Here is a 27,166-nt window from a genome sequence, read left to right as displayed (position 1 = left end):
ATTCCAAAGGTCAAAACAATAGAACAACATGAAGGATTCATTTTGATTAATTGGGCCATATAAGAACGGGAAAGAACATTCCAGCCTTCCATCTGAGAAAATTCTAATCCGATAGGGGGTATACGGCATACTTAAATGACGTCGCATATTATTGGCTACTTTTAAACCCCTTCCTCTCCCTCCTTGTAGCGTATTGTTTAATACCTGATGTACTGTTCCTAGCTGAACATTAATAGGAGAACATGACATATTATTTTTTTAAACAGCTTAAATCTTTTTCAGATAGGATCATTCCATGCGGCAATTCAAAAAACGATTGAGCAATGGAAATACATCTGCTGTGAGATGCCAAAGGAAAATAGCTCTATTTGTTGGATTGACCAAAAAGTAGATATTTTTGCAGCCATTCCATGGAAAAATGATATAGTGGTTCTCAGAATTTCGTAAAAAAATGTTGTTTTGTTCCTTATCGAAAAATTATTATATTTGGCAACCCTTCCTCCACTTATCAATTATTTAAAATAAACTTTAGAGATGGAAGCTACAATATATTTTGACTAAGAAGGGTGGATGTCCCTTACGTCGGCCTAAGTATCCTCAAAATTTGGCACAAGCAGTAATCCCGGGATAAAGCATGATCGCGTACGGTAGGATTCAATTTTCTATACTGTGTTATAATTAATTAAAAGAGACCGATTTATTGGCCATCTGGCCATGGCGGAGGCATTAAACTATATACATTTATTCTTTGTTTTTACATACAAGAACAGCACAATAGTAGATAAATAATATAAATGACATTTATACATGGACAAGTGGTCTATGGACTGGTTCAATAATTATGTTATTCTTAGTGTAAAGGCGCCCAGTAACGCTTGGTAGATTACATTTTCGTGGTGCGTTACTGGTATTAAGATCTACCACCGAAGCCTGGTTCGAACTACTTCAAACTAGGGGAACATAATTGTTTTGTAACCAAAGGTACACATCTTAGTCTTTTTTATTTTGTGTGCCTTGTTGATAGTGAAAAAACTCGGCTTTGTCCACCGAGGATGATCTTGAAACAAGGAAAAAATGAGGTAGGTAGTTATTTTTCATCTACGTGATATTGTTTTCTATATTCTTCAGTAAGTTTCATTTGATCAAGGCTACTAGACTCATGTTTCAGTAGCACTAAAGTTCGACTAACGTTTAAAATCTAGTTGAACCAGCGACCACTTTTAGTGACTTTGGGATCTTTGAATCTTGATTATAAGCTTTACACTTACCATTAGTTAAATGATTTAAAAAAACGCGCTATTCGGCGAAGAAAAATCAACAGTGATGTTAAGCTGCAACTTTCCTCGTAACGTGGTAGATCACCTTTTCGTGGTACGTTACTGAATGTCATATCTACTACAGAATCTTTGTCCTGACAGGTTCAAACTAGGGGAACAGGAATTTTCACGTATCAAAGGAACGCATCTTAGACCTTGTTGATAGTGACAATACTCGGCTTTATCCACCGAGGATGAACTTAAAACAATGATGAAAATGAGTTAAAACAATGATGAAATGAGTTAGTCTTCATCTATGTGATTCCTAATCTTTTATTCGCTGTTCTCTATTTTGAAGTGGTTAAGACTAGGATTCTGATGCATGGTCATTATCGGTGTTATTGCTTGATTTTGTTGCTAAGGAATCCGTTTTTGACTGCAAAAGGGGGGCGCCTTTGGAGGGTGTTTCAACACTCCAAAGGGTATAAATAGCGGGACCTTACAATTAAAGTCGGATCCTTGCGATAAAGGCAAGAATGACAACTGTATTAAAACCGATTACTTCTTCATTTCTCAATAGCAAGGAATCAAAAATATCTCCAAATGACAAAATGACAAGCGATCAACGAACCGTAGCGCTATGTCAGAAGTGGAAAACAATAATGATATAATCTTCTTCCTTTTTTTCATGACACAGCTCACTCGGGGCGGTAGAAGGAAACGAACAAATTGTTGGCAAGCTGCTTCACGAAGTAAAGCCGAAGATGATGCACGTGTGTTAATGGGAATTTTTTGTTATGTCTTTTCTCGATTCAGATCAAGCTATTTCCTCATCCATGTATATTGCAACAAAGCAGGCAAGCAATATATCATTATCATTCTATCACTCCGATCGAGCTATGTTACAGAGCGAGTTTGTCATGGTCGTCGTAGCAACTGTTAATGGCTAGCCAGATGGGCTAGTTAAAAGGGATTCCCCTAACCTCTGGTCTAGCCATGGAGATCGTCTGGGGTGGGTTACACTCGCCTCTTTTGTTGGCTAGCTCGAGCTTGAAACCCTGGAGCTTCAAGGTCGGCTCCTGGCTTGTCGACACTGATCAAAAGTACAAAACACCTCTTTATCACTTTTCACTCGTTTATTACTTACGATTTCGGTGTCTGTAGTGTGTATGTGTGTGTAGGGCTGGCCAGCGATGACGGGATTCTGCAGCGGGTGGGGTTTTTCAGCGGCGGATGAACGGACTGCTCACGGTGGATGCCAGTACTCGACGGTTATCACCGTGTGGCACGACGGATGTTGTACTGGGACTCGATCGGGTGATCGACGGTGGTCTCCCAGTGGTCGTCGGTATATAACCGATGGACGCTTGCTACACGGGTGTTGGCGTATTAACGGACGCCCTCGTGGTTTTAGCCCGTAATTAATGGGTCCTGACTCTGTATTCGGTAGTTTCACCGGTATTTGTTGGCGACTCTATATTTTTCACTTCTCTCAAAACTTTTAAGAAACTTAACTTGGCAGATCGATCTATCTCGCGCAATGGCTAAAGTGAAAGAGAACCTTCTCTTCAGTTTGACCCAGTAGCTTCCCCCTTGACCTAGCCCATTTCCACCTCCCTCCCACTTTTCACCACCCCTTGTCCATATCCTTCTCTTGTTTCCAACGCCCACCTTCATCCTTACTCCTTCCCGTTATGTGTTCTGTGTTATGTGTTGTTGGTGTGACTGGGTTACAATATTTAATTGGACCGTTGGTTTAGGAGTGGTCTTTCATTTGCCTTACATATTTAATTATATTTACATTCAAAACAAGACAATATTGCATACAAGAAACTGACATACAGATTGAATTCACAATGAACACACATATACCCTATTCCTCGCTTTCGCTATCTCCTGATTTTTCTCGCTCGAAGTGAACCAATAGGGTACAGGAACCAAAACGGTAACACAACCGTTTTGTCTGTATGCTTTATGTGTTTGGATTCGCTGCTCAATAGTGATGGAATAATACGGCATGCACTAAACAAAGGATACGGGGTATACCACAATAGATCAAATAACTGGTCGCAGTGGATATATGTCCCGAACAGAGGGGAAAAAAATAGTGTAAAGGCGATAATCGACGCTTGCACGAACAAAGCATTTTTATCGGTTTTTCATAAGCAACTAATAATAGCCATTTATATGGTCGAGGTTGCGTATTGCTCTAAGAAATACTCAATAATAGCACATACTTAACGCTTCACTCTTAGAGCAACCGTACCAGTCGTTGCCATTTGCGGCACTATTTTACTTACGCATAGCGTTTCCATTTTGGCTTAATCACTCCTCTCCACACCGGTCGTTACTATCAGAGTCATACTTTAAGTTACCGTTTTTCACACCAGCAAAACAAACTTTTGACGTTCATTCAAAATAGCAACCGTCTGATGCGTTGCTACCGGGTTGCTAAATTTATGAACTCACTACTTCCCATGGTGCGGATTACTATTTCCCAACCTGAATAGCAACCCTCGGTACGCAGATAGCGTTATGGTAGAGGTTGGTAAATGTGCCTTATTTACTCATTGGTACGGTTGCTCTTAACACTTTAAAAAAGACAAGAGATGAACTAGCCTAAGGCTAAATATCTCTTTAATAAAGGATTTAAAAAAAAATACTTAAAAAAGACAATATACATCCACTAACAAGTCCAGTAAGCCAGTATAAAAATTGTTTTTACAGAAAAGATCAGCGCATGTAATAATACTTATCTAACTTTTCGCAACCTTTTAATTAAGCTTAAAATCGAGATGTTTATATGGGAATTTCAATACGGAAAGTTACCTTTTTGTACTCATCGTTATAATTATCTTGACGTTTCAATGAAAGAGTGGCGTTGCGCAAAGTTGTTGCTAGGAAAATTTCACATAAGCACAGATAACCGTGTATCATTATGGCAAAGGGCTACAATAAGTACGATGATGAGATGACGAAGTGTAACGCATATGGTGGCATCACTTGCGTAAAAATAGTGAAAATATAGAAGAAATATGATTTAAATGTCAAAAAAGTCCATTCCGTTTACAGTATTTTTGAAGCATGCACAGTGCTTTAAATAGCACTTCATTTGATAGCACATTACTTGACCACATCCCAGCACTTATGTTTCTTCAAATATTCATTTTTAATTACTTCTCACTCTATCCGCCACATGAATACGAACCAACTGCTTGCGTGCATATGTTCAGAATCATTTCTACCAGTTGATGCCGTCCCGGACACATTCTCAGTTGAACGGTTCTGACCATCCATAACAAACATTTGTGCTCGGTCCAATAAATAAAAAAAGCCACAAATTATATAAACAGCACTACAACAACCGTAGCACTAGCAACAAATGTAAACAGTCAACAGTCACCCTGCGCTACTCACGGCTGATTTCCCATCGTTACTGCTCGGTTTGTCCGTCCTGATCATTCTACACCGGTCAGCCAGCTTAGTTTGCCCACCCGTAGGGGAGAGTGGACACACTTGATCCTCTGTTTTAATTTTGGATATATCTTAACGGAAAAATCGAACCTGCAGTTTTCACAAAGGTACAAAGCGTCGAAAGTGATGTATAAATTTTCAAAAGTACGTTTTTTTAAAGATGTTAAAAATTTATATTTTGAAAATTGGGGAAGCCTTGATTCCCTTTTGACGACATGGATTTTTGTAGACTAGAGTATACTCAGGGACTCTTCATATGATTTTTATTTATTTCTCTCGAGTTTCGATACATGATACATTCCTAAAAGTACGATTTTATTTTAAATTTACCAGGAAACGCAGGGGAACACTTGATCTTCATTTTATGATATACATTTGAACATTGTATGAAAATTTGGGGGGATTACATCTCTCCAAACAGAAGGTTATTATTTTTACACTCATAGGGGAAATGGATGAAATGTCGGCTAATTTGGGCCCATACATAAATTCAGCAATCGACTAAACTTTCAATAGCGACCAAAAATATTCATTAGTATCGTCCCAATGACGCATTTATCTAGATAAAATTGATAAATAGAAGATTTTTAGCGATGGGCCCAATCTTAGATTCATAGGCCAACATTAGAGCCATTTCCCCTATATGAAGATTAAACGTGTCTAAACCTTGGGGGATCAAGTTTCCCCTAACTGAGCTTCCAATTTCAAATCAAACTGAACAAATGGTCTTAAGAAACAGCACCAATTCAATGAGTATTATTGATCCTACTTATTTTAAGATTTGAGCTGTCAAATATGATACGTTTTGGATGAGTATCCAAAAATTTATTAAGAATTTTCATGCTGGAAAAAAGGGTTTGCTTTCCAAAGTCAAAAACGACGCATCGACCGAAAGAACTGCTGCTAAGAAGGACCACACAATGGTTGCTGCCGAGTAAACAGACGATTGTGTGACACACATCGAGAGTGGTCTGCTTCTGTCAACCTAGAGCTTCCATCCCGGGATGTCCCGGGATGAAAATCCCGGGATTTTGACATTTTCCGGGATTATCGAATCCCGGGAAATAAATTTATAAATCCCGGGATTGCGTGAATCCCGGGAAATTTTTTTATTACTCTTTTACCCCATTAAATCTATCTTGGAATATCTGTAGCAGAATCCAACTTTCACATCTTATGAAATATACATATCTCTTCCCTTCGATTGTCATTCATTCTGATTTATCGAAAGTATGGCACACAGATATCACTTGTTGTATATGATCGTTGTACAAAAAGCACTTGTGAAAAATACGATCTAGCAGTGAAACAAACCGTGAGAATTTTTATTAATTTTTATAATTTTCTAGATGGTACATAGACGAAAATCAGGTTGAGCGTTGTGAGATGTCCATCATTCATAGTTGATCGAAAAACCATTGAAATGCATTGTTAAGATGGTTGGAAGTACGTAGTACTAGTCTCAACTGATGAAAAAACTCAGTATTTGCAATTTTTAGAGTCCTTCCTTAGATTAGCGAGCTGAATCTTGTAAAATGCTTACTCCTTCTGGAGGAACTTCTATGTGTCACCGTTTTCTATCCTGGCTTCCATAGTTCTCCATCGCTGTCATTTGTTACGCACAAAGGTATGCATTACCTTTACCCGTAAGTATATAATCTATATGTAATCCTAAAGCACGGCAAAATAGTTTTTACAAATACATTCATGAGAGAAAGCATCCACCATAATCCTCATGATCTGTACGGACTATTGTGAAATTTGGCTGACAAAAATAACATCACTACACATTAGGGAACTTCTTAGAGGTCAAGAGACATTCATTTGATTTCAGAGAACTTCATAGAAGTTCGTGAAACTTCAGGGACCATCATAGATCTTCAGGATACTTCGTAGAATGTTACACAACTTCGTGGACGATGATTACGGAACATCGCATGAATTATTTGAAAGTTCAGCAAGCTGGGCAGAAATTAAGTTGTAGCTATCGAAAAATTGAAAGATGTAAGCTATGGAAAAAAATCTTTGAAGTGCTGGGAACTTTGAAGAAGTTGATGGTATATCCCAGCATTTCATCGAATATTCTACATATTCAGAGAACTTTATGTAGACTTTGAGTTCATGGAACTGAGTTTAAGTTCAAGAAACTTATTGAAAGTACAGGAATCTTCATATAACTGATATTCACGGATTTGCGATGATATCTCTCGATATTATTCAAGACTTTTCACCTTAATCAAGTAATGTTCTGAAGATCTGCAGCTGTTCAAAAATTCAAACGACATCTTTTAGACATCCTTCCAAGATAGAAGTTTGATTAGAGAGTTTTTAAAGGATATGCAATTGGTCCGAGATTTAAAGACCTCTGGATATTTTTCAAGGCTTCAGGTTGATCAATTACTATTCTTCAGATATTCAACTGTTCATAAAATTCAAATAACGTCTCTAGATAGTCTCTCAAGATTGCTGGTTGGTCAGATATTAGTGAATTCAGGTTGATCAGGAAATCTGAAGATCTTAAACTTGTCAAACATTCAATTGGCTCTCTCAAGATGGCAGACCGGTTAGGAAGTACTTAAAGATCTCCAGCTGATCGAAGATCACAATAAAGTCCTCTGAAGGAATCTCCATTTTTAATCTTTCTTCGAAGGAGATGAAACATACGAATATTAAAACAATTTACTATCTTTGTTCACTTCGCGGGATCCCGGGATTTCCCGGGATATCAAATAAATATTTCCCGAGTCCCGGGATGGTGGAAACAACCGGAAAATGGAAGCTCTAACTGAACCTGACGCATATGTCACCATAAAATTTTATGAAAACTTACCCACAATGAAAAATTTCTGGATTTCGAGAAAACAGGGGGTGATCAAGGGTCGCCAGGGATCAAGTGTGTCCAGTTTCCCCTACTGACTGCATGTATGGGTGCATTAATAATCACCGAAGCATTGACCTCGTTTGTATTACATTGAATAATTTCCCAGGACTAAAGCAGATGTTCGTACCAGCATCAGCTCCACTCGGAAGCACATTCAATTTGTTGGCTGAAAATCGATGTGAAAATTTCCCATTGCTGGCTGATGACGCCGGAGTCTGTTTGTCTCCGCGTCGAGAACGAAGCAAGTCATTCAGTCCGGAACGAGAACGAGAAATATATGGGGAAAGAGCTTACTGTCGGAAAATTTAGGTCATGGTGATGGCTGATGTTGCTGCATGCTGATACCTTTGGCACCGGGGCTCACGCTGCACAATGTCGACGATTGCACTTCACTTGTTGCTCTTGTCGGTTAGGCTAGGTTGGTTGAATCCTGGCTGCAGAAGGAACGTTTCCTCCTTCATGCAATTCCTGGTTGTAATAAATCACCCATCTGACGAGGGTTGTTTCTCATTGCCCAACGATAGACACGTCTTGTTTGGAGCTAGCAGACAGAACTGGAAAAGTTCAAGCTACATGCCGAAAGCGAAGACGACCAGAAGGACTATCCTTTCGGCTCCTTTCTTACAGACATGCAGGTCGGTCCTGCTACCACACTACAGAACACGAACAGTGATATCAATTATAGTTTCCTTTCCAGTTTCGTCTTCGTTTCAGAGCTTTTGGCTGCGGTGAAGTAAACTTGCAGAAAAGCCTGTTGATTCAAGATACGGGTAGAATACAAATTGCCATTACAGCCTTTTATTCCTCTCCCAAATCGAGAGGACGATGACGATGATGTGATTGCTTTATCGATTGGTACCTATGAACTTTCGGACATTCTCTAGAGGGTCTTTACTCCTTATGTCCCCTGAATGATAAGAACAAATTGCCCGTTAGGAGAATGATTCATTTAAGATAGTTATTATGAAATGTGCTTAAAGCTCTCCTTCCCATGATGACCCGCAACTACTGTTCGATCCGCCTCATGTTTGTCAATCACCATTAAATATTCAGTGCTTATCTAAGCTTCTCTGTTTGCTCATTATTTTCGTCGATATGTGTTCTTAAGAATTCAACTAATAAACGATTGAAAAACAATTAAAATACTATTGATTTTACACAAAAAAATCAGTGAAATCGATAATTTTAAACACAGTTTAAACATTATTTGTTGTAGCACTTTTTCAAAACCACATTTTTGCATCACAACACAACGAAAAGGATATTATAAGGGTTAGATCAAAGTTTAGAATTTTCAGTAAGTAGTCCCTCTTTCGATTTCGGGAATGACATAACAATGTTTGTTTAAATGTCATTCTAACAAACACACCGTGGATCGGTCAAAATACATAATACTTTGTTTGGAACTGTGGGTTCAAATATCAAACCTGGCCGAAGAAGAACACTAATTTGGTTCCAACCAACTCTGAAAATCGTAAACTTCGCATATGAAGGAACATAAAAAAAAACTTTGAATGTAACAACTCAAGGCGGGAGTAGCCGTCAACAATACTGATGATGGTACAGCACGCAACAACCACCCTACTGCTTTCTCTGCATTGGAGAATTGCATTATAACACACCATCGACTGGAAATGCTCTCGGCAACGTGGGGCTTTAGGTAGTGATAAAAAGTCGCTAGAACTATTCCACAGCAGCAGACAGTAATGAGCAAAGGCGGGCGCACACTTTTTGCCTGTAGATTTGAAGACATACTTCAAATCTCCGCGTACATAGTACGGGTTAGGCAAAAGGTGTTCGTTTGACTTTGTACTGTCGGATTAATGGCCCTTCGCTCATTTTCAACTTCTATGCAATTTTCATACTGCCGTACTCTAATGGAACTATCCACCTACCCTCTTCTAAAGATCATTCTCTAGCTTATAATTTATCGCACGAAAGCTTCACGTTAGATAGCATTTTCAACCAACACTAATTTGGAATCAGACAAAAGAACCACTCGAACCAGAACATCATCAGCTAAGAAGGAAAAGTAGCAGATCAATCTGCGGCATGCATTGTTAACCACTTTAATCAGCAGAAAAATAACTTTAAAAATAAATACATTCAGTCATGAATTTCTCCCCTGCATCTGCATAATGAATCACACGGCAAGGTTCGTGGAAAGTGGCATGTCAGAGAGAGAGAGACCAGAAAAAAACATGAATGTGCAAAATTTCCACAGCATCAGCAAACATCCACTCCCTGACTGGTCCCGCTTTTCCCATTCATACCGAAACCATCAGAGGAAATTTTTAATTCAATTACATTTCACAGTGTAACCTTGTACAAACATTCACTCGTACCTTCATTCCGCCCGGGTAAGTCCAACGGCTGCTGCTGCGGTGGTGATTCATCTACGGGCAGGATGTCCAAATAAAAGCTTGGCCTGTATGTCGGTCCATTCAGGATTGTGTTTTCATGGCTCAACACGAAAGTTTGGCGCGGAACCAGCAGAGCTACCTGCCAGGGTCAGTTTGTATGCGGTACAGTATTGCTCCTTTCTCAAATGAGCTGGTAAAATGGGCTCCGAGAAATTGACTCTGGCAAGATAGAGCATAACAAAGAAGCAAAGTTTCGAGTTCAGAGCAGTATCATGATTTAATTGCTGTTCATAATGCTGGTTGGGCAGCTCGCTTCGCAGTATACGTACATACAATCATTTCGAGGCTCACAACAGACAGCATACGTACAAACTTCTGTGCAGAACAAGACACGGACCGGCGCAACATAATAATACCCCCTTCCGAATGAAACTCCTGGCATTAATCCTTTCTGACAGTTTGATGCCATTCACATGTGTCTCATCGACTTGGCCTCTCTTTATTGTGGTGTCGAGCATTCTTGACCTGCTTTAGCAGCTTGGCTCATTGTCGTCTCTTACTTTAGGCAGTACGGCAACAGAACCGTAGTAAGGGGGTAGTATGAGAAAATTACACTGAACTTAAATAGAATATTTTGATTAGACTAAGAATTATTTGTCTAATTTTGGATTTTTAGAATTCAATCTAATAATAAAAGGTTGATAACTTATACTGCTCATAATCGCAAAACAAGAAACTAACAAAATCAAGCGCTTCCGTTCTAATTTTGAACCTTTTGACGAGTGCGATAATGTTATCCAGATCTATGATATGCATCTGCAAAAAATGCAGTCATACACATTAAGAAAAAAACTTTATTATTATTACACACACATGAAATAAATCACATAACCAGTGGAAAATATCCATGTGAATTTCACATAACTTTCATGTGATCCCATAATTGGAAATTACACCATGAACGTTTTGTGTCCCATGAAAGCTATATGATTTCTCAAATGGAATTTCTTATGCTGTGTGATATTCAGATAACAATCATTATTTTTGTTATTGGAAAAATATTATGTGCGTTCCTAATAGAAACTAAGTTAAAACTTTTTTCAGTGTGGAGTTTTGGCTTAGCTCAGCAAAATTGCTGGAAAATTCCACCTAGTCCACACACTACGAAAAATTCATGTGAAATTCGGTGCCCTGAGACCAACCTGAAATAATCAACGTTTTGCGTTTTTTTTTTAATATTAATTTACTAAGTTTTTTCTTTAAGTGTATTTTTTCCTCAAAGATCATTTAATTACCTGCAACTTCTTCTCAGATGTCATTTTGATCAAATCATCAGTTTTCATAATATAATTTTTTTTTAATATAATCCATTTTTGTAATACCCAATTTTCAAAACTGGAACCTGCTGTAAGGAAAAAAAAACATATTAAAATGTAAAATTAAACCATTGGTAGTAGCGAATATGCGAGCAATGTGTCATTCAAATCGAAAGGGGTCAGTACAAAATTGACATTTTATTTAGCGACACGAACACGACACGAATCATTTGCGGGTGATTTGAAGCAAAAACAAGGAATTCCACCCTATTTTTTAATGCCTAAAATTGTGTTATAGTCGATTACTAAGTAAAATGTCATTCGATTTCAATAAAACCAGTTTTATTTCAAAGCTAATATTGTCCTTCATAGCTGTATGTATCAAATTGAAAATATAATTAAAAATTCTTAAGGTTCAGTGGTACCATTTTCAGTAAAAACAATTTTTAACTTTTGCAGCTCCTGCAAAGTTCTATGAACTTTTCATCTTCTTTCCTTTATTTTACGTCGGTCTCTGTTCCACAATCTAGTGCCAATCACCGAAGGACATCGATTGCCATCCATTGACGGCAATCGAATGTACAGGAAGGCAGCTTCCACACCTGCGTAGGATATCGCACCCATGGGCCGGGACCAACGGCTTTTCTTCCCTTCTGAATGAATACGTGACCAGAGATTTTTATGCCTCAGAAAAATCCCACCGACCTCGGCTGGGATTGAACCCAGACGCATTGGGGTGAGAAAGCAGTCACGCTTACCACTACACCACCGGCGCCAGCCTCTGAACTTTTCAGAATTTCATAGATTTTCTGGGAATTTTTTTAGGTAATTACAAAGTGTCCTGATTTTTGTCGGAATTTGCTGATATATTTTAAGTTCCTTAATGATTATCAAAGTTTTGCAAATTGAACAAAATGCTCTAGACTACAACGAGGTTTCTCAAACTTTTATGAGGATTCCAATTTATATACTTCATTGACCTTCTAGAAGCATCGTAGAACTTATGAAAATTTCGTAGATATTCAGTAATTCAGAAAATTCAGCTAAGTTTATAAAAATTCAGTAAGCTTTGTAGAAGTTCATTCAACTACATATAACTTCAGTGTAATTCAACTGAACATGAAACTTCAAATATTTTTTTTTTAGAACATACATGTTTTGAAAAAGTTCAGGAAATTCTGTAGAACTTCATCAAATATTGTAATAGTTACCTAACATTAAAGAAATATAGCGAATTTTGTAGAAAACCAAGGATCAATGCTGGATTTCAGTGATTTTTCTTCAATCTCATTAGAGATGTATGCGCTAATAAACGGTTACCGTACACTAACGATATCATAGATGATAGGACCATACCACATAAAGTTAGAATGACACCCCGAATTGGTGGTTAGGTGCTTCTTATGGTTATTGTTTATGAGGGCATCTTTGAAATTCAGGAAATGTATGCTAAATTCGGAGACTTTCGTAGAGAATAAATTCAGGGAAAACCGAAGAAATGGGGGGGGGGTGCTTTGTGGAAATTCGGGAAAACTATATACAACTGGTAACCTTATACAAGTTTGGGAAACTTCGTTGAAGATCACCAGGGCACTTTGAGGAAATGCAGCTAACTTCATAAGAACTATGAGAACTTCGTAGAATTTAAGCGAATTACGTAGAAATTCCAGGAACTTAAAAATTCTGGTTTGAGATGTTTGGTTTTTAATCATAAAAATGTAAAGGCAACAAACAAACTTTGTAGAAGTCCAAGGAACACCATAGAAGCTCAGCGAGTATTGTAGAAGTTTAGCATGCTCTTCAGAACAGCAAGCTTTGCTGAGGAACTTACCGAAATTTTTGGGAACTGAATTTCGCTCAGATCTTTAGAAAAAATCGTCGAAAAGGTTCAAGGAAATTCCTGAAGTTATCTAATATCTTGATAGAATTGAGAGGGGCCTCCCTTAGCTCAGTCGGTAAAGACGCAGCTACAAAACAAGACCATGCTGGAGGTGACTGGTTTCAATTCCCGGTCCGGTCTAGGAATTTTTCGGGTTGGAAAATTTCACGACTTCCCTGGGCATAGAAGTATGATTGGACTTGCCACATAATTATACCAATGCCAAAATGGTACAGGCATCGAAAGCTCTCAATTAATAACTTAGGAAGTGCATCTAGAACACTAAGTTGAGAGCACGCAATAAGCTAATATGCGATAATAAGCTTGAAATGCGAAGAAGAAGAAAAATAATTAAGAGAACTTGGTAGCTTGTACAAAATGAGAAATTTTTGGGAAGTAAAGCTAAAAAAAATTGTAGACTTTCAAGGATCATTAGAGCAGTGTTACGCCCCTTAGGTTTTTTTTTGGCAGATGAAACCTACGCCAAATTGAATTGTATAGTGAACAAGAAATCTTGGTGCAGTAATGTTCATTTGGTTGTGCCTAATAAAGTACAGTTATTTTTTTTTTTTTCCTTTGGTTTGTTTTTTCCGTCGATCTTGTTTTCCGTGCTGAGCACCAATGCTACCGACGTGCCAGGAAGGCAGCTCCCACACCTGGACCCTACCTATCGACCCATCAACGCATGAACCGGGGACCAACGGCTTTACTTCCCATCCGAAGGAAGGCGTGATCAGAGATGTTATGCCTCAGAACATCCCGGCGGCGCCGACTGGGATTGAACCCAGGCCTGCTGGGGTGAGAGGTAATCACGCTTACCACTACACCACCGGCGCCGTTAAAGTAGAGTTATTAAAAAAGCAATAATAAATCATAGTTGAAGATGGTCATTTTTATACGATAGATGAGGAGAAGAAAGTTGATAGTTCCATTAGAGTACGGCAGTGTGAAAAAAAATTGTATATAGAGAGTAGAATTATTCTCTAAAAAATTATATAGACATCGCCCATTGCTAGGCCCCTTTTTTATTGTTGGTCAAGATTTCTCCATTGATATACGTGTAACATCCACCGCCCAAAATTGAGTGTACAGCTGACCTTAAATTTAAGAAAAAACAGTTGTACGTGCACAATTCAAAAAGATAAGATTCTGAATTCGAATTCAAAGTTGAAACCGAGCATTTTACTAAACTTACTCAAACTTCACACAGGTTCTTCTATTAAAGTCAAAAACTTTACTTTAAATCAAAAAACAGTCGATCAACCAGGATTTCAAATTTCACAGGGTTTCAAAAATTAAATCCGATCAGGTGTACGCTCAATTTTGATATACACTGTACGTTGCAAACAAACTTGCAAACCATTTGATTTAGATGCTTCCATCGTTCCGATAAAGCTATAAATTGCAAATATAGTTTATAATGTCAATCGTCACAAGCGTTTTGTCTATATTGTTGGTTGCTCTCTGTGTTTTGATACCCTACACTTGGTTCCAACCTGGAGCCGCCAGTGAGCACTATGACTGTGAAGCAGCATGTTTCCTTTTTATTTTTGTTGTGCTTGTTGTGTGCCAATTGTGAATTATATTACCCCTCAGGCCCTCAATACTCTGAATCTAATATTAACCAATTTGAAACAGATTCCTGTAGTTAATGACAATAATATCATTCTCACTCAACAGATTTTGAAACTTATTAAAACAGCAAATTTTAAACAAAAACTATTTAATCAATTTCGTAAAATTAATATAATGCTGTATTACCATATAATATACTGATACCAGCATATTGATAAGTTGAGTCACGCCATAGTAGTGCATAATCAGCCACAAATACTTGTGCCACGACATGTGTCCCCAAAACAATACACTTTTCCACTCCATTGACAATAGGCACTCGAGAATTAATACCCTTCTTCTAGAGAAGATCAAGGGGGAGCCACCTTTCTGTAGCGTTCACAGGACAATGCCTATATATATACTCGCACTTCCCGTACGTATGTAGTCATGTCACGGGTTGGAGATTTCGGATCATGAATAAAACATAAAGCTTAATAATTACTACTTGTGTGCAATACAAGGTATGACAGAATGGGCACAAAGAGCCACTCTCTATGAGCCACTTGTGGATTGTCAAGAGGTGATTTCATTTAAGCTTTCAAGCTATGAGAGCTTCAATACCACGCTCTGGCAGTCAAATGAGCAAAATAGAAGCCGCCTACTCTACACGGCAAAAAGTGGTTTTGAAACTGAATTAAAAAGTACTTGGTCGAATTGCGTCCATAAAATTAGTGTTTTGTTTCACGGCACATATGAAAATCAAGCCCGAGGCGAGGGGAGAACATAAATATTAACAACAAGTCAAAAGCTGAAACCAATTAAAGATCGGAAAAAGTATAAATTGAGTCATTAAACATCACCGGAAAGTATGCAAAACGCCTCACAGCTCATCCAACACGATAGAAGAGAAACCAATCAACTTTCGCATCACGTTTGGTGAATTTCGAAGGAAAGGCAAACAAAATGATCGGTTCCGGAAGTGGAAAGGACCCAGCACAGTTTCAGCGCGAACACACACACGCTTTTAGATTTCCTGTTTCAAAAGAGAAGCTCCCTAATTCGCTGGCACGGGCTAGCAGGCACCTATATACGCTATCTTTCCAGCGTGACCTGAATGGAAATCGTCTATATGGAAGCAAGGTGTCAGAAAATCAATATTGAAAACAGCACGTTACCGATTTGCTACACTGACCTGGGGAGGACGCGTGTCCTGTTGCAGGGAAAGTATATAAAACCGGGATGAACATTACAGCCACCCCTGACGATTTCAGTGTGAGAAGTTTGTGCTACTATCGAAACCAATTTCGTACACCTACTATCTTGTCAATCTGCTATTGCTGGTGGTAGTGGAAGACGTCAACCCCTTTCAATAGATTTTCATCGGAAGGAAGTGATTGGTGACTTTTGCGAGTTTTTGTATGATAAATAGGACAAATGGTTTTCTGTTTTTGAAAGTACTACCAGAAACTACGACACAAATTCATGCTCGCTGACGGATGGCTCCTTGCAAACCTGCATTTCAAGCTTATTGCTTAGTGCATATTAGCTTATTGCGTGCTCTCAACTTAGTGTTCTATAAATGCACTTCCACAGTCATTAATTGAGATCGAAAGCTTAAGTACCAATGCATGAATTTGTATATTGTGTGGCAAGCACAATGATACTCTATGCCCAGGGAAGTCGAGAAAATGGAAGATTCCATCAACCGGACCGGAACCGAAACCGCCGCTTCCGGCTTGTTAATACCGTGCCTTTACTGACTAGGCTATGAGGCCCCTAAATGTGCTGCTCAACATCTGTTGTTTAAGCTTCCTCATGATGCTAACGAGAGGCGTAAAAATCTTATAATTTTACTCTCTAAAAATCAGATTTAACATAATATCAAATGCACGGTCAAATTCTAACCTCAATTGCCATATACCGTGATGGTTAATTGGTAACCGTGACGGCTTTCTCACTCCAGTGTGTCTTGGTTTATTCCGAGCCGTTTGGATTTTTCTGGGGCAAAACAATCTCTGGTCACGTGTAGCTTCGGAAGGGAAGTAAAGCCGTTGGTTCCGGCCCATGTGCTTATGAGTTCGATAGGTTCCAGGTGTAGAAATCACGTTCATGACACTCGATTGCCATCAGAGATTAATCACCAATTGGCAATGGACGCTTATCGGTGACAGAGATCGAAGGTAAATAAAATAGAAAATAAAATTGCCATCTACCGCTTTTCGTAAACAAACTTTCATTCTGTCAAATTATTAAGGAAAGTTTAAAATTAAATTTAGATCTCGAAATGATCATTGTGATGAATTTCGGGCGGTAACAAAACTCTGAATAAGGTGGGAACTTGATAACTTAAAATTCTGGCACATGGCTGCCTTTGCACAGCTCTAGTATCTCAGACCTAAAAAAAGTCCTAACTCTGAGATTTAGAAAAAGTTAGAACCAAAACGCAATAGCATAAACCTCAAGACTAAACATTTTTGTTTTGGTTCTTGCTTTTGAAATAAAAAATATAATTCACTTGGAAATGTTTTCTAGAATCCGGATCATTTAGACAATTAGAAACTTTTTGATTTTTTCAGATTTTAGATAAATTTTCCCAATATTTTTTTGAAAAATCAAAACGTATATTATCTCCGATAAGCTTGAGAAAAATTCAAGCATTTAAGTTTTAGAAAAATATTTGAAATCTCTAATCTAATTACAATTTAAATTGTTTTGAAATCTTTGAGAACATGGCTAGCAGAAAATTATAAAAACTGGACCCTTGGATAGAAAAACATACCTTTATAATCCAGGAGAACCAAATTTTAAGATTCAAAAGCTTGAAGAAAATAAAAATAATAATTCTGAACGTTTTTATTTTTCTAAAATTATTAGGTAAATTATCAAAAATCCAAGAAAATCAGTTCATCGGTTTATGGGAAAATTTGCATTTATATGTACATCTTTAAACAAAATTTAACCCTCAGTAAATCCGAAACATCGCCGCTTTGTAGTTTTCTGAGTCCAACTTTATGCCATAATGACTACCAAAAAAAATTTGCCATGTGATTTTTTGTGTTGGATATTTTTGTAAAAATCAAAATGTAGTAATTTTTTTCGAAGCCGTGAACTTCCCCTTAAAGAAAACTTTGAATGATTTTCAAGATTTTGAGTTTTTGAGTTTTTTCGTTGAATTTTTACACATTTTTCTTAAGTTTGAGAAATTTTAAAAGATTCTTAGCATTCGGTCATTTTTCTTGTCGAAATATTGGGCTTAGAAAATTTTCCCAGATTCAAAACAATGGCCAGACTTGATTATTTAAACAAGGCTAACAGTGTTTTGAAATTTAAATTTAGTGAAATAGTTTTTGAAATGAGGGTCAAAGTTTTACAGAACACTGTCGAAAGCTCGGTTAAAAATACCACAGTCGATAATAATTTCTAAGAGTGTATGAAAAAACAATATATTATATTAATATATATATTAATATATTTTTACTGTAAAAATCTCATTGTTATCCAATTTTGATGAAACTGGTTGCAAATAAAAGCTGTAATGAAATTTAAAACTGAGTTGCGAGCGGCCAACAACGAGAAGGCACCATATTTTTTTTCTAAATTCACCAAAATATTAAACATGGTAAGTTCCAGTTCGAGCAGTAACGGGGATGTTACTTTCTTAATCGCTTAAAGTTTTCAGCAAGTTCATGATCCATTTCTTACCTCAATTTACTCCAAGATACGATAAGCGGTCCTTGGCCGTAGAAGTTCTTTTCTGATTGTTTCCGAACTCAACGCTAGTGACTGAAATTCACCCAGTTCTCCAACATCTTGCATATGAAACACTTGTCTTTAATACCATTGCATATTTTTACCTCGAGCACATTTTGAGACCTAGCTTCACAAGAAAATTATTCCGGGTCAAACGCTAATTTGCAGCCGGATTCGTCCGGTAATAAATCGTAGTGCCTTCACCTCTAAAATTTTGTAAATTAATTTCATCTCAATTAAAAGCAGCAACATCACAATACTGAAACTTCACTGAGAAGCTAATTTTACGAGCGAACCAGGCTTATCTGAAGACCTAGAATACTCAATAGAGCCACTCTATGCTGTCAATAAAAATGCTTATCTACGTATCTTTGGATCATTAGTGCTTCTCGAAGCAAGCTTGCAAAGGCTCATTACAGCAAAAATACTATTTTTCTGATTCATGAAGCTATGAGATGTTTTAATGATAATTCTTGTTTACAAGATGCAAGAAGAGAAGGTAAAGTGTAGGTATGACACATAAAACATGTCAATTTACTTTTCAGAGGGTCACTATAGCGATTAGCTGTGACGATCAGCAACGCGATGAGCGAGTAATCAGCGATCATAAAATCGCTAATTTTACCACCTCTTCCTGCTTCTTACAAATAAAAATTATCATTATAGTATCCCATAGTTTCATAATTACGAAAACTAGCATTTTAGCTATAATGAGCAATTGCAAGCAAGATCACTAGCATTTTAGCTATAATGAGCAATTGCAAGCAAGATCATTTTCCTAAATTCTCATTTAGTTGATTAACTAAGCTGTTAAGGTAACAATAAGGAACAAAAACAACAAGTATTCTGAAAAAAAAAACTACAAGAGACAGCCCTATGAGGTGACGTAGGACTACGTGGTCTTATATATAATCACGATGGTGTTTCAATATGATGGCTGTGTTTGGGAAACAATCAAAAAGTTAAATTTTGATTGCCTTTCTTTTTGCACACGCCGGTAAGCTACAGACTCCTCCCATCATGCTATCAAGTAGCGACACTGGCTCCTCTCTTTTTGCGTAGTTTGCGAATGTCAACACCTTGAAAGTAAAGGACAATTAACGAGTTTTGAAACAGAAAGTCGATGGAGAGAATCGATCATAATCACTTGCACCCCTGCTTCCAAGTTTGGTTACAAAATTACAACTCTGTAGAGCATTTTGTGTGGTCGTTGGGGTTCTGAATATGGACAAACAGGATAAATTTTATTCCAACTCTTTACTGTAATAAACTTGGTGGCCTTGAAAAGGGCCGTTTTGTTGCCAAAGTTGGTGATGATTCAACCTCTGAAACCGTGCAGAGTGCGTCCCTGCCGCTAAAAGCGTAGACTACATCCATGGCCGCTTACGCTTAGCGTGTTCAGTGTAGGTGACAGCATCACGGATCACATTTTCCAGGAACACCTTCAGCACACCTCGGGTTTCCTCGTAGATCAGACCGGAGACACGTTTGACATCGCCACGCCGAGCCAGACGACGGATGGCGAGTTTGATGACGCTTGGCGCCTCCTTCACCAAGACCATTTCCTCCTTTGTCACGACTAGTCATCCTTGCTTGTTAGGTAGAAGAGTGGACTACCTAACCTGCCACCACCTTCCTACTGCTGCTATTTCTGCTTCTGCTGCCTGTTCACCACGCCGTCCGAAGCGAAAATGATTTGAGGCTAGACAGCAGCGCTCTTATCTTTTCAGGTTAAACCAGAATGATGTGCAACCAAGTGGTACTCGATTATGACGACTGGGTTTTGGAAGAACGTTTATTTCATAAAAACAGTGATACAATTATCAGTTTTTAATTGTACATTGGACAATGTTTGACATTTACCACTTTTTCAATAGTTTCTTGTTGAAAGTTAACAGTCGGAAGCTTTGTTATCGATGCGTAGAAATTTTTCTGATCGTTTGGTGATATTGAAATTGGTCCAGGGGCAGCTGAGTTATTAACGTTCAAAATCTTTCAAAATTTTGTTACATGTTCCATTTTCGGTTTTCACAAAGTGTACCCCCATATAGAAATCATAGACGTCCTACGTCAAAAATCATCATCTTCTCTTAACTCTTTACCATTCATGCATTAACTCAAAGGCGCTCCAATGCGCTAAAAGGATTGATTTTTGGTGGACACACCTGGATCGGGGTGCACGACGTTAGGCATACGGTCGTTAGGCATACGGACGTTAGGCATACGTACGTTAGGCATAATGGACGTTGGGCATAAAGGACGTTAGGCATAATGGACGTTAGGCATAATCTACCGGATGAATTCCAGAAGGATGATAATGGAGACCGTCTATTGATTGCTGACTTCGGTGACAATAATGAAAGAGCCTTAATTTTTGGAACTCATAAACGACGTCTTGGACAGGCAAAGTATTGGGTCACAGATGGTACGTTTGCCACAGTTCCTTGTTTGTTTCGGCAACTCGTCACTGTTCATGGAAGTATCGCTCCCTCACATCAGCAGACGGTTCCGCTAGTTTTCATTCTGATGACAACAAAATCAGAATCGTTGTATCGAAAAGTATGGCAGGAAATCCTGGAAGCGGCAGGTATGTTTTTTTGTTATTAAATAAAAAACCACAGAATTAACCATTCTTGATTTCATGAGCTGTTCTTTGGCATCATATTTTATTCAACCTTGGCTGTTTTTTTGTTATTAAATGAAAAATCACAGAATTCACCATTCTTTATTTCATGAGCTGTTCTTTGAGGAAAACCTTTTCTTCTTTGACTTTTGCAATATGTGTGTAAGAATATATTACAACAAATGTGTGATTTTTTTTATTTCTAGATGCGATTGATTTCAAGATATAGTTCAAAACTAAGCTGAGTTTTCATTGTAAGATTACTTAACCACTATCGCTACTAATCATGGATCTAAGTAAATATGTAGATACGTCACTTATGATATGATAAATAATGGATTCCAAACTGTGCTTATTAAATAAACTATGTTTGTTTAACTTATATCATTTTTTATTCAACGCTAAGCCTAATTTAAGCATTGTTTACAGGTTTACAGGTTAGCAGGTTTCTAGAGTTGCACAGCAGCAAGGTATTTTATGCCTAACGTCCATTATGCCTAACGTATATTATGCCTAACGTCCATTATGCCTAATGACTTTATGCCTAACGTCCATTATGCCTAACGTCCGTATGCCTAACGTCCGTATGCCTAACGTCCGTATGCCTAACGTATTTATGCCTAATGGGGTACACTCCCTGGATCGACCAGATGCACCAATCTACCAACCAGGAGCTGAATCTATATTAGGCTCAAAACCATTGAAGTGCCCTTTTATGTAGTTTTGGCTCAACTTGCAAAAATGCAACAGAAGCATTGAGCAATCACAAGTTCGCGACTATTTTTAAAATTTGAAATAAACAACCATCCTCAAACTACACCGACTAATTAAGTTGAAGTAATGAAAGTAATGAAATGGGGTTGTTAGCGGAATGCTTGAATAAAACAGCTAAATGGTTATCTTCCATTTAATTTCACTTAAATAATTTGGTTATCCACAGATACGTATTTCGACTACAATGTGCAGTCATCATCAGTGTCATTCCCACTAAAGGGTGATACGGTCAAAATTTGGTCAATATCAACTTGACGTATTTCTTTCAATTTTGCATTTAAAAAACCTGAACACCCCTCATTTTGAAGGTGTGTGTGTGTAGAATGTTGCTCCTATTTTGATTTTGGAATTCACTCTTCAGTTGTCAAAATGCCGTCCAAGCAAGAAGAGCAGCGTATCAAAATTTTGCTCGCGCATCGCGAAAATCCGAGAAAATCGCACGCAAAGTTGGCAAAATCGCTAAAATTTGCCAAATCAACCGTTACAAATGTAATTAAAGTGTTTGGGAACGTTTGTCGACAGCCAGGAAGTCTGGATCGGGGGGAAATCGAAAACCGGAAGCCGCTGAGACGACAAAGAGAGTTGCCGGTAGTTTCAAGCGAAACCCTAACCTCTCTCTCCGAGATGCCGCAAATAAGCTGGGTGTATCGTCTACAACCGTGCATCGAGCCAAAAAACGAGCCGGACTATCGACTTACAAGAAGGTAGTGACTCCAAATCGCGATGATAAACAAAATACGACGGCCAAAGCGCGATCCCGGAGGCTGTACACGACGATGCTGACGAAGTTTGACTGCGTGGTAATGGACGACGAAACCTACGTCAAAGCCGACTACAAGCAGCTTCCGGGACAGGAGTTTTATACGGCAAAAGGAAGGGGAAAGGTAGCAGATGTTTTCAAGCACATGAAACTGTCAAAGTTCGCAAAGAAATATCTGGTTTGGCAAGCCATCTGTACCTGTGGCTTGAAAAGCAACATTTTCATAGCTTCCGGGACTGTCAACCAAGAAATTTACGTGAAAGAGTGTTTGAATAAACGTCTGCTGCCTTTCCTGAAGAAACACGGTTGTTCCGTACTGTTTTGGCCGGATTTGGCATCTTGCCATTACGGTAAAAAGGCCATGGAGTGGTACGCCGCCAACAACGTGCAGGTGGTTCCCAAGGACAAGAACCCTCCCAACACGCCAGAGCTCCACCCAATTGAGAAATACTGGGCTATTGTCAAGCGGAACCTAAAGAAGACCAAAAAAACTGCTAAGGGCGAGCAGCAGTTCAAGGCAAACTGGCTTTCTGCGGCGAAGAAGGTGGACAAGGTGGCTGTACAAAATCTGATGGCAGGGGTCAAGCGTAAGGCCCGGCAATTCGGATTTGGAAAAGCGGAAGCCTAACTGAATATTTTTCCTGAATTTTATACTAATTGAACTTGAAAAAGAAATTTAATTTGATTTTTTAAATAAACGATTTCACCGATTTACACGCGTTTTCCCTTGACCAAATTTTGACCGTATCACCCTTTAAAGAACTTATCAAAACCTAACACCCTTAAGTACTGTTTTTATAATTAAGTTATTTGGAACTAGCGATTAATAATAAGTTTCTGTAATTAAGAAACATTTCTCTGAATTGTAATCAAACCTCCTGAGATTCCCTGATTTCCCACGTACAAAAATGAATTTCCTGACGTTCCCTGTTTCCCAAGGTTTTTTTTTTTTCTTCCAGGTAGTGGGCACCCTGAAATCGGAATGGATCTGAATGGCTACATTGAGATCGTTTCAAACAAAGACTGACAAGCGGCCAATATAGAACACCAATGCTTTATTAACCGTGTATCAGACTTATATTTAAAACGCGCAGCTTGTTGGCTTTTTGGTTACTTGGGTAGAAAGGACCTATTAAAAAACCAATCGACAATATTTAAAATTCTCAAATTATTGCATTGATGGTCAGATATCACGCTCTAAGTAAAACAGAAAATTACTCTTATTTAAACTGCTTAAAAGATGCGTTATAGTTGATTGAGGTAAAATTTACTGATTTTTATAATAAATTTTTCTTCCAGCGCATAAAATAAATATAAAAATCAGTATCATTGAAACACCCACCAATCAAAAGCTTGGGGTCACCTCTTTCATATGAGAATAGTAAATAATTGTGTTTTATAAGGGAAGAATTTCGATATTTTTTTTTGTATATTCCAATGTAAATCACGTCCAAAAATTAACTCTCTCGACCATTGAAATGTATGGAAAAATGACCCCCGATAGAACATTTTGAAACTAGCCTCAAACGAAAGAGGGGCTCCTAAGCTTTTGTTTGATGCTTGGTTCCGCGATACTGATTTTTTTATAATACGGTTATCCTTCCAGAGACACCGTGTGGGGAATCCATAAAATTGCATCCAATCTCAATTAAAATTGCAAATTCGCAAATCGGTATCTTCAGCAAAGTTTAAGGTTTTGATTATCGGTAAAACTTTGTATAACATTTCACAATCGTAAACTTTCACTCAAAAAACATATAATTGCTTATAATTGTATAACAAAATAAATTTAATGTATGGACTTTCAGATGTAACATTATCCAACTTAAACTAAGTCCTCCAAAAAAACGTTTCTATGGAGTTCATGAACAGTCCTAAGAAGGAAATACACTTTTAAATACCAGCTTATGCTATACCAAATTCATTATTAGCATTAGCATTAGCATCGAACAAGTTGCACAATATCGTAGGTGGTACGAATTCAAAACTATTAAGAGCAAGACGGATATCTATTACTGGACAGATAGTAAGTAGGAAGTAATTACTATCTCCCAGATAAAGACATATCCCGCTCCAACAGTTAAAGACTGTCCTGGCCACGTCCTTACAACTGGTAGGGATAGGAAAGGTATGTTAGTCCAACATTTACTTAAGAGAGATGCAGAGAACTCGACGACCCCTCATAAATGTCTCGGGAATTTAGGAATTATGTTAGTAGGGAAGGTAAGCCATAGGATACACCCAGTCAGTGTTGCTGGCATATATAGTTTTTTTTTATTAATGTTGAAATTGCTGTCCGGATCATCTGCTGGAAGATAAGGTTGCTGAAATAAAATGAAAATATAACATAGTGAACTCGCCATCGTTGTCACACCCGTAGCTAATTAAAAGGAAGGAAATATGTTGTATTTTATCTTTTTTTTTCTATTGATTGAGAGGAAAACTCGCGGGAGTGAAAATAATTTTACTACCTCTTCTCCCGTAGGTCCAAAACCTCTATGTCTTTTCAATTTTAATTATAATCAATTAAAGTAAACTTAAGTTCATGTGATGCACTCAAATTATACGGAATTTATTTCGTTTTCGTTTTTGCGGTGCTACACTGCTGTACACTGAAATAATTTAGGGTGTTGATATAGGATGCACCTTTGTTTAAAAACTAATGATGTTAAGCTGTCAAAGACTCGCGCTTATTCCTGTTTACACTACACCGGTGCTACACCGCAATAACGAAAGCGACATAACTGGAACAAGCCCACCAAATACAATAACCATGGCAGAATCAACACAACCTTAATCAGTTTTTTCATACACAACCACAAACGAACAAATTTAATCTTATCTCATTAATTTTTATTGTTTTTGGCAACATTAGAAGGAGAAAAGGAGACATACTATCAAAAGTAAGGAAAAGTGAACTGGTCGCTGGGAACCATTTTCTAGTCGTGTACTATCATTACATCTATACTTTTTTTTTAAATTGACACTAGATGGCATTACAACAAACGCTTCAATTGGTTCATTCTATACTCGCTTATGCTATACCAAATTCATTATGCTCCTTAAAGAAATATGAAAATTATGCCCTGCCAATTGAGTAGCATTATTGAAATTATAAATTGTCTAAAAAACAACCATCAACGTGTTACCCAAAACGCAATACACTATTGTACCATCACTGTAAACATTTGATGATGTACATACCTCACTCCTTCACACTCTTAACTACAATAACCAACTGCTCCAAGGCCATTCCCAGGATTATTATGAACACATTAACTCGAAGAACTACATCCAAATTAACTGACCCAAACAAAGAGAATATTTCCCTTCATTCCCACGATAAACAAAAGCCGACAACACGAGCGCATTCCACGCGGAACCAGTCCGCAAAACCACAGACATCTTCATTCGGGTAATTTGGTTTTTATCTCTGCTCGCCTCCCTCCAATGGACTGTACAACTGAAACTGTAAACAACAACTGAAAAATTGTTTACATCCAGAAACCAGATTTCTTGCGCTCAACACACTTGTTTTTTTTTTTTTGTTAAATAACCATGTGAAAATAGCTATTCACCGAAAACCGCACATAAGATAATGACTCAACGTGTTCCAAGCACACCCATACAGAATCACCGAGATTCGTGCAGTTTTCTCCCGCCAATTACCCATGGCATAATTGAATTACCTTCCAAACTAACATTCACACTATTTCTTCTTTCTCTCTCTCATTTTCAGAGAATGTTTCCATAGCAATGGGAAAAGCCGCGCGACGGTCAGTTGCGTCAGATCCGTCGTCGCCGACCTTGTCCTTTTTGCATTCTTCAACCACGTCATCAACTGGCGCAACATCATCCTCCGGACCAGCTCTAGCATCCACATCCACATTCACTAGCTCTTCCTTCTACAGCAGCCGAAGCAGCAGCAGCTCATCACCTCCATCGTCGTCCTATCATCCACCAAAAACCGCAACACTCCAATCAGCGCCGTCGCCCTCGTTGGCAGCAGCGAATTCCAACGCTCTTGATCCACTGTCGGACTCCACAGGACCTTTCTATACGTCAACCACAACCCCAAAGCACACGACACCGACGTTTAGGTATGAGCATTATTCGAATCCTGTATTTTTTTTTCGTCCGAAAACAACCCGCTAACATGGCCATTATCATCAACTCCATCACCCACCACCCACTAGGCGTTTCCACAAATGTGGTGCCATCATGTGCCGACACATCACTAATTTCAAAAGCCGCTTTGTTAATCCTACCCTATCCCATGTCACTCTTCTATCGCTTAGAATAGGTAGTGCATATACAATTGTTAGTGTTACACAGTGGTGCACAATGTATCGATAAACGTAACCACGATGGACAGATGGTGGAGGACCCTGCAAATAATTTAAGAATGATTTTTCAAAAGGGCGTAACTGCTTTTGTAAATAAACGGAAATTAGTATGACTATCTTGTTGGGGAAACATTACCCTTTTTTTATGGTGGTGTTAGTTTGCATAGGCGAGCTAAGAGTTTCGAAA

General features: G+C 38.1%; 1 protein-coding gene across 1 annotated transcript in view; it reads left to right on the top strand.

Annotated features, from left to right (window-relative positions):
• The window catches only part of LOC135701411 (uncharacterized), a 246,188-nt gene that overhangs the window by 195,885 nt on the left and 23,137 nt on the right, over positions 1 to 27,166 (top strand). Inside the window, exon 3 of the mRNA XM_065222204.1 lies at positions 26,373 to 26,733. Within this exon, the coding sequence (XP_065078276.1) occupies positions 26,390 to 26,733 (344 nt within the window). The 5' untranslated portion in view covers positions 26,373 to 26,389. The remainder of the gene's footprint in view (positions 1 to 26,372; positions 26,734 to 27,166) is intronic.

Source organism: Ochlerotatus camptorhynchus, unplaced genomic scaffold (genome assembly GCF_037179485.1).
Source record: "Ochlerotatus camptorhynchus isolate MF236.1 unplaced genomic scaffold, CSIRO-AGI_Acam_v1.1 ptg000014l, whole genome shotgun sequence".
NCBI lineage: Eukaryota > Metazoa > Arthropoda > Insecta > Diptera > Culicidae > Ochlerotatus > Ochlerotatus camptorhynchus.
This window is presented reverse-complemented; position numbering and strand designations above follow the sequence as displayed.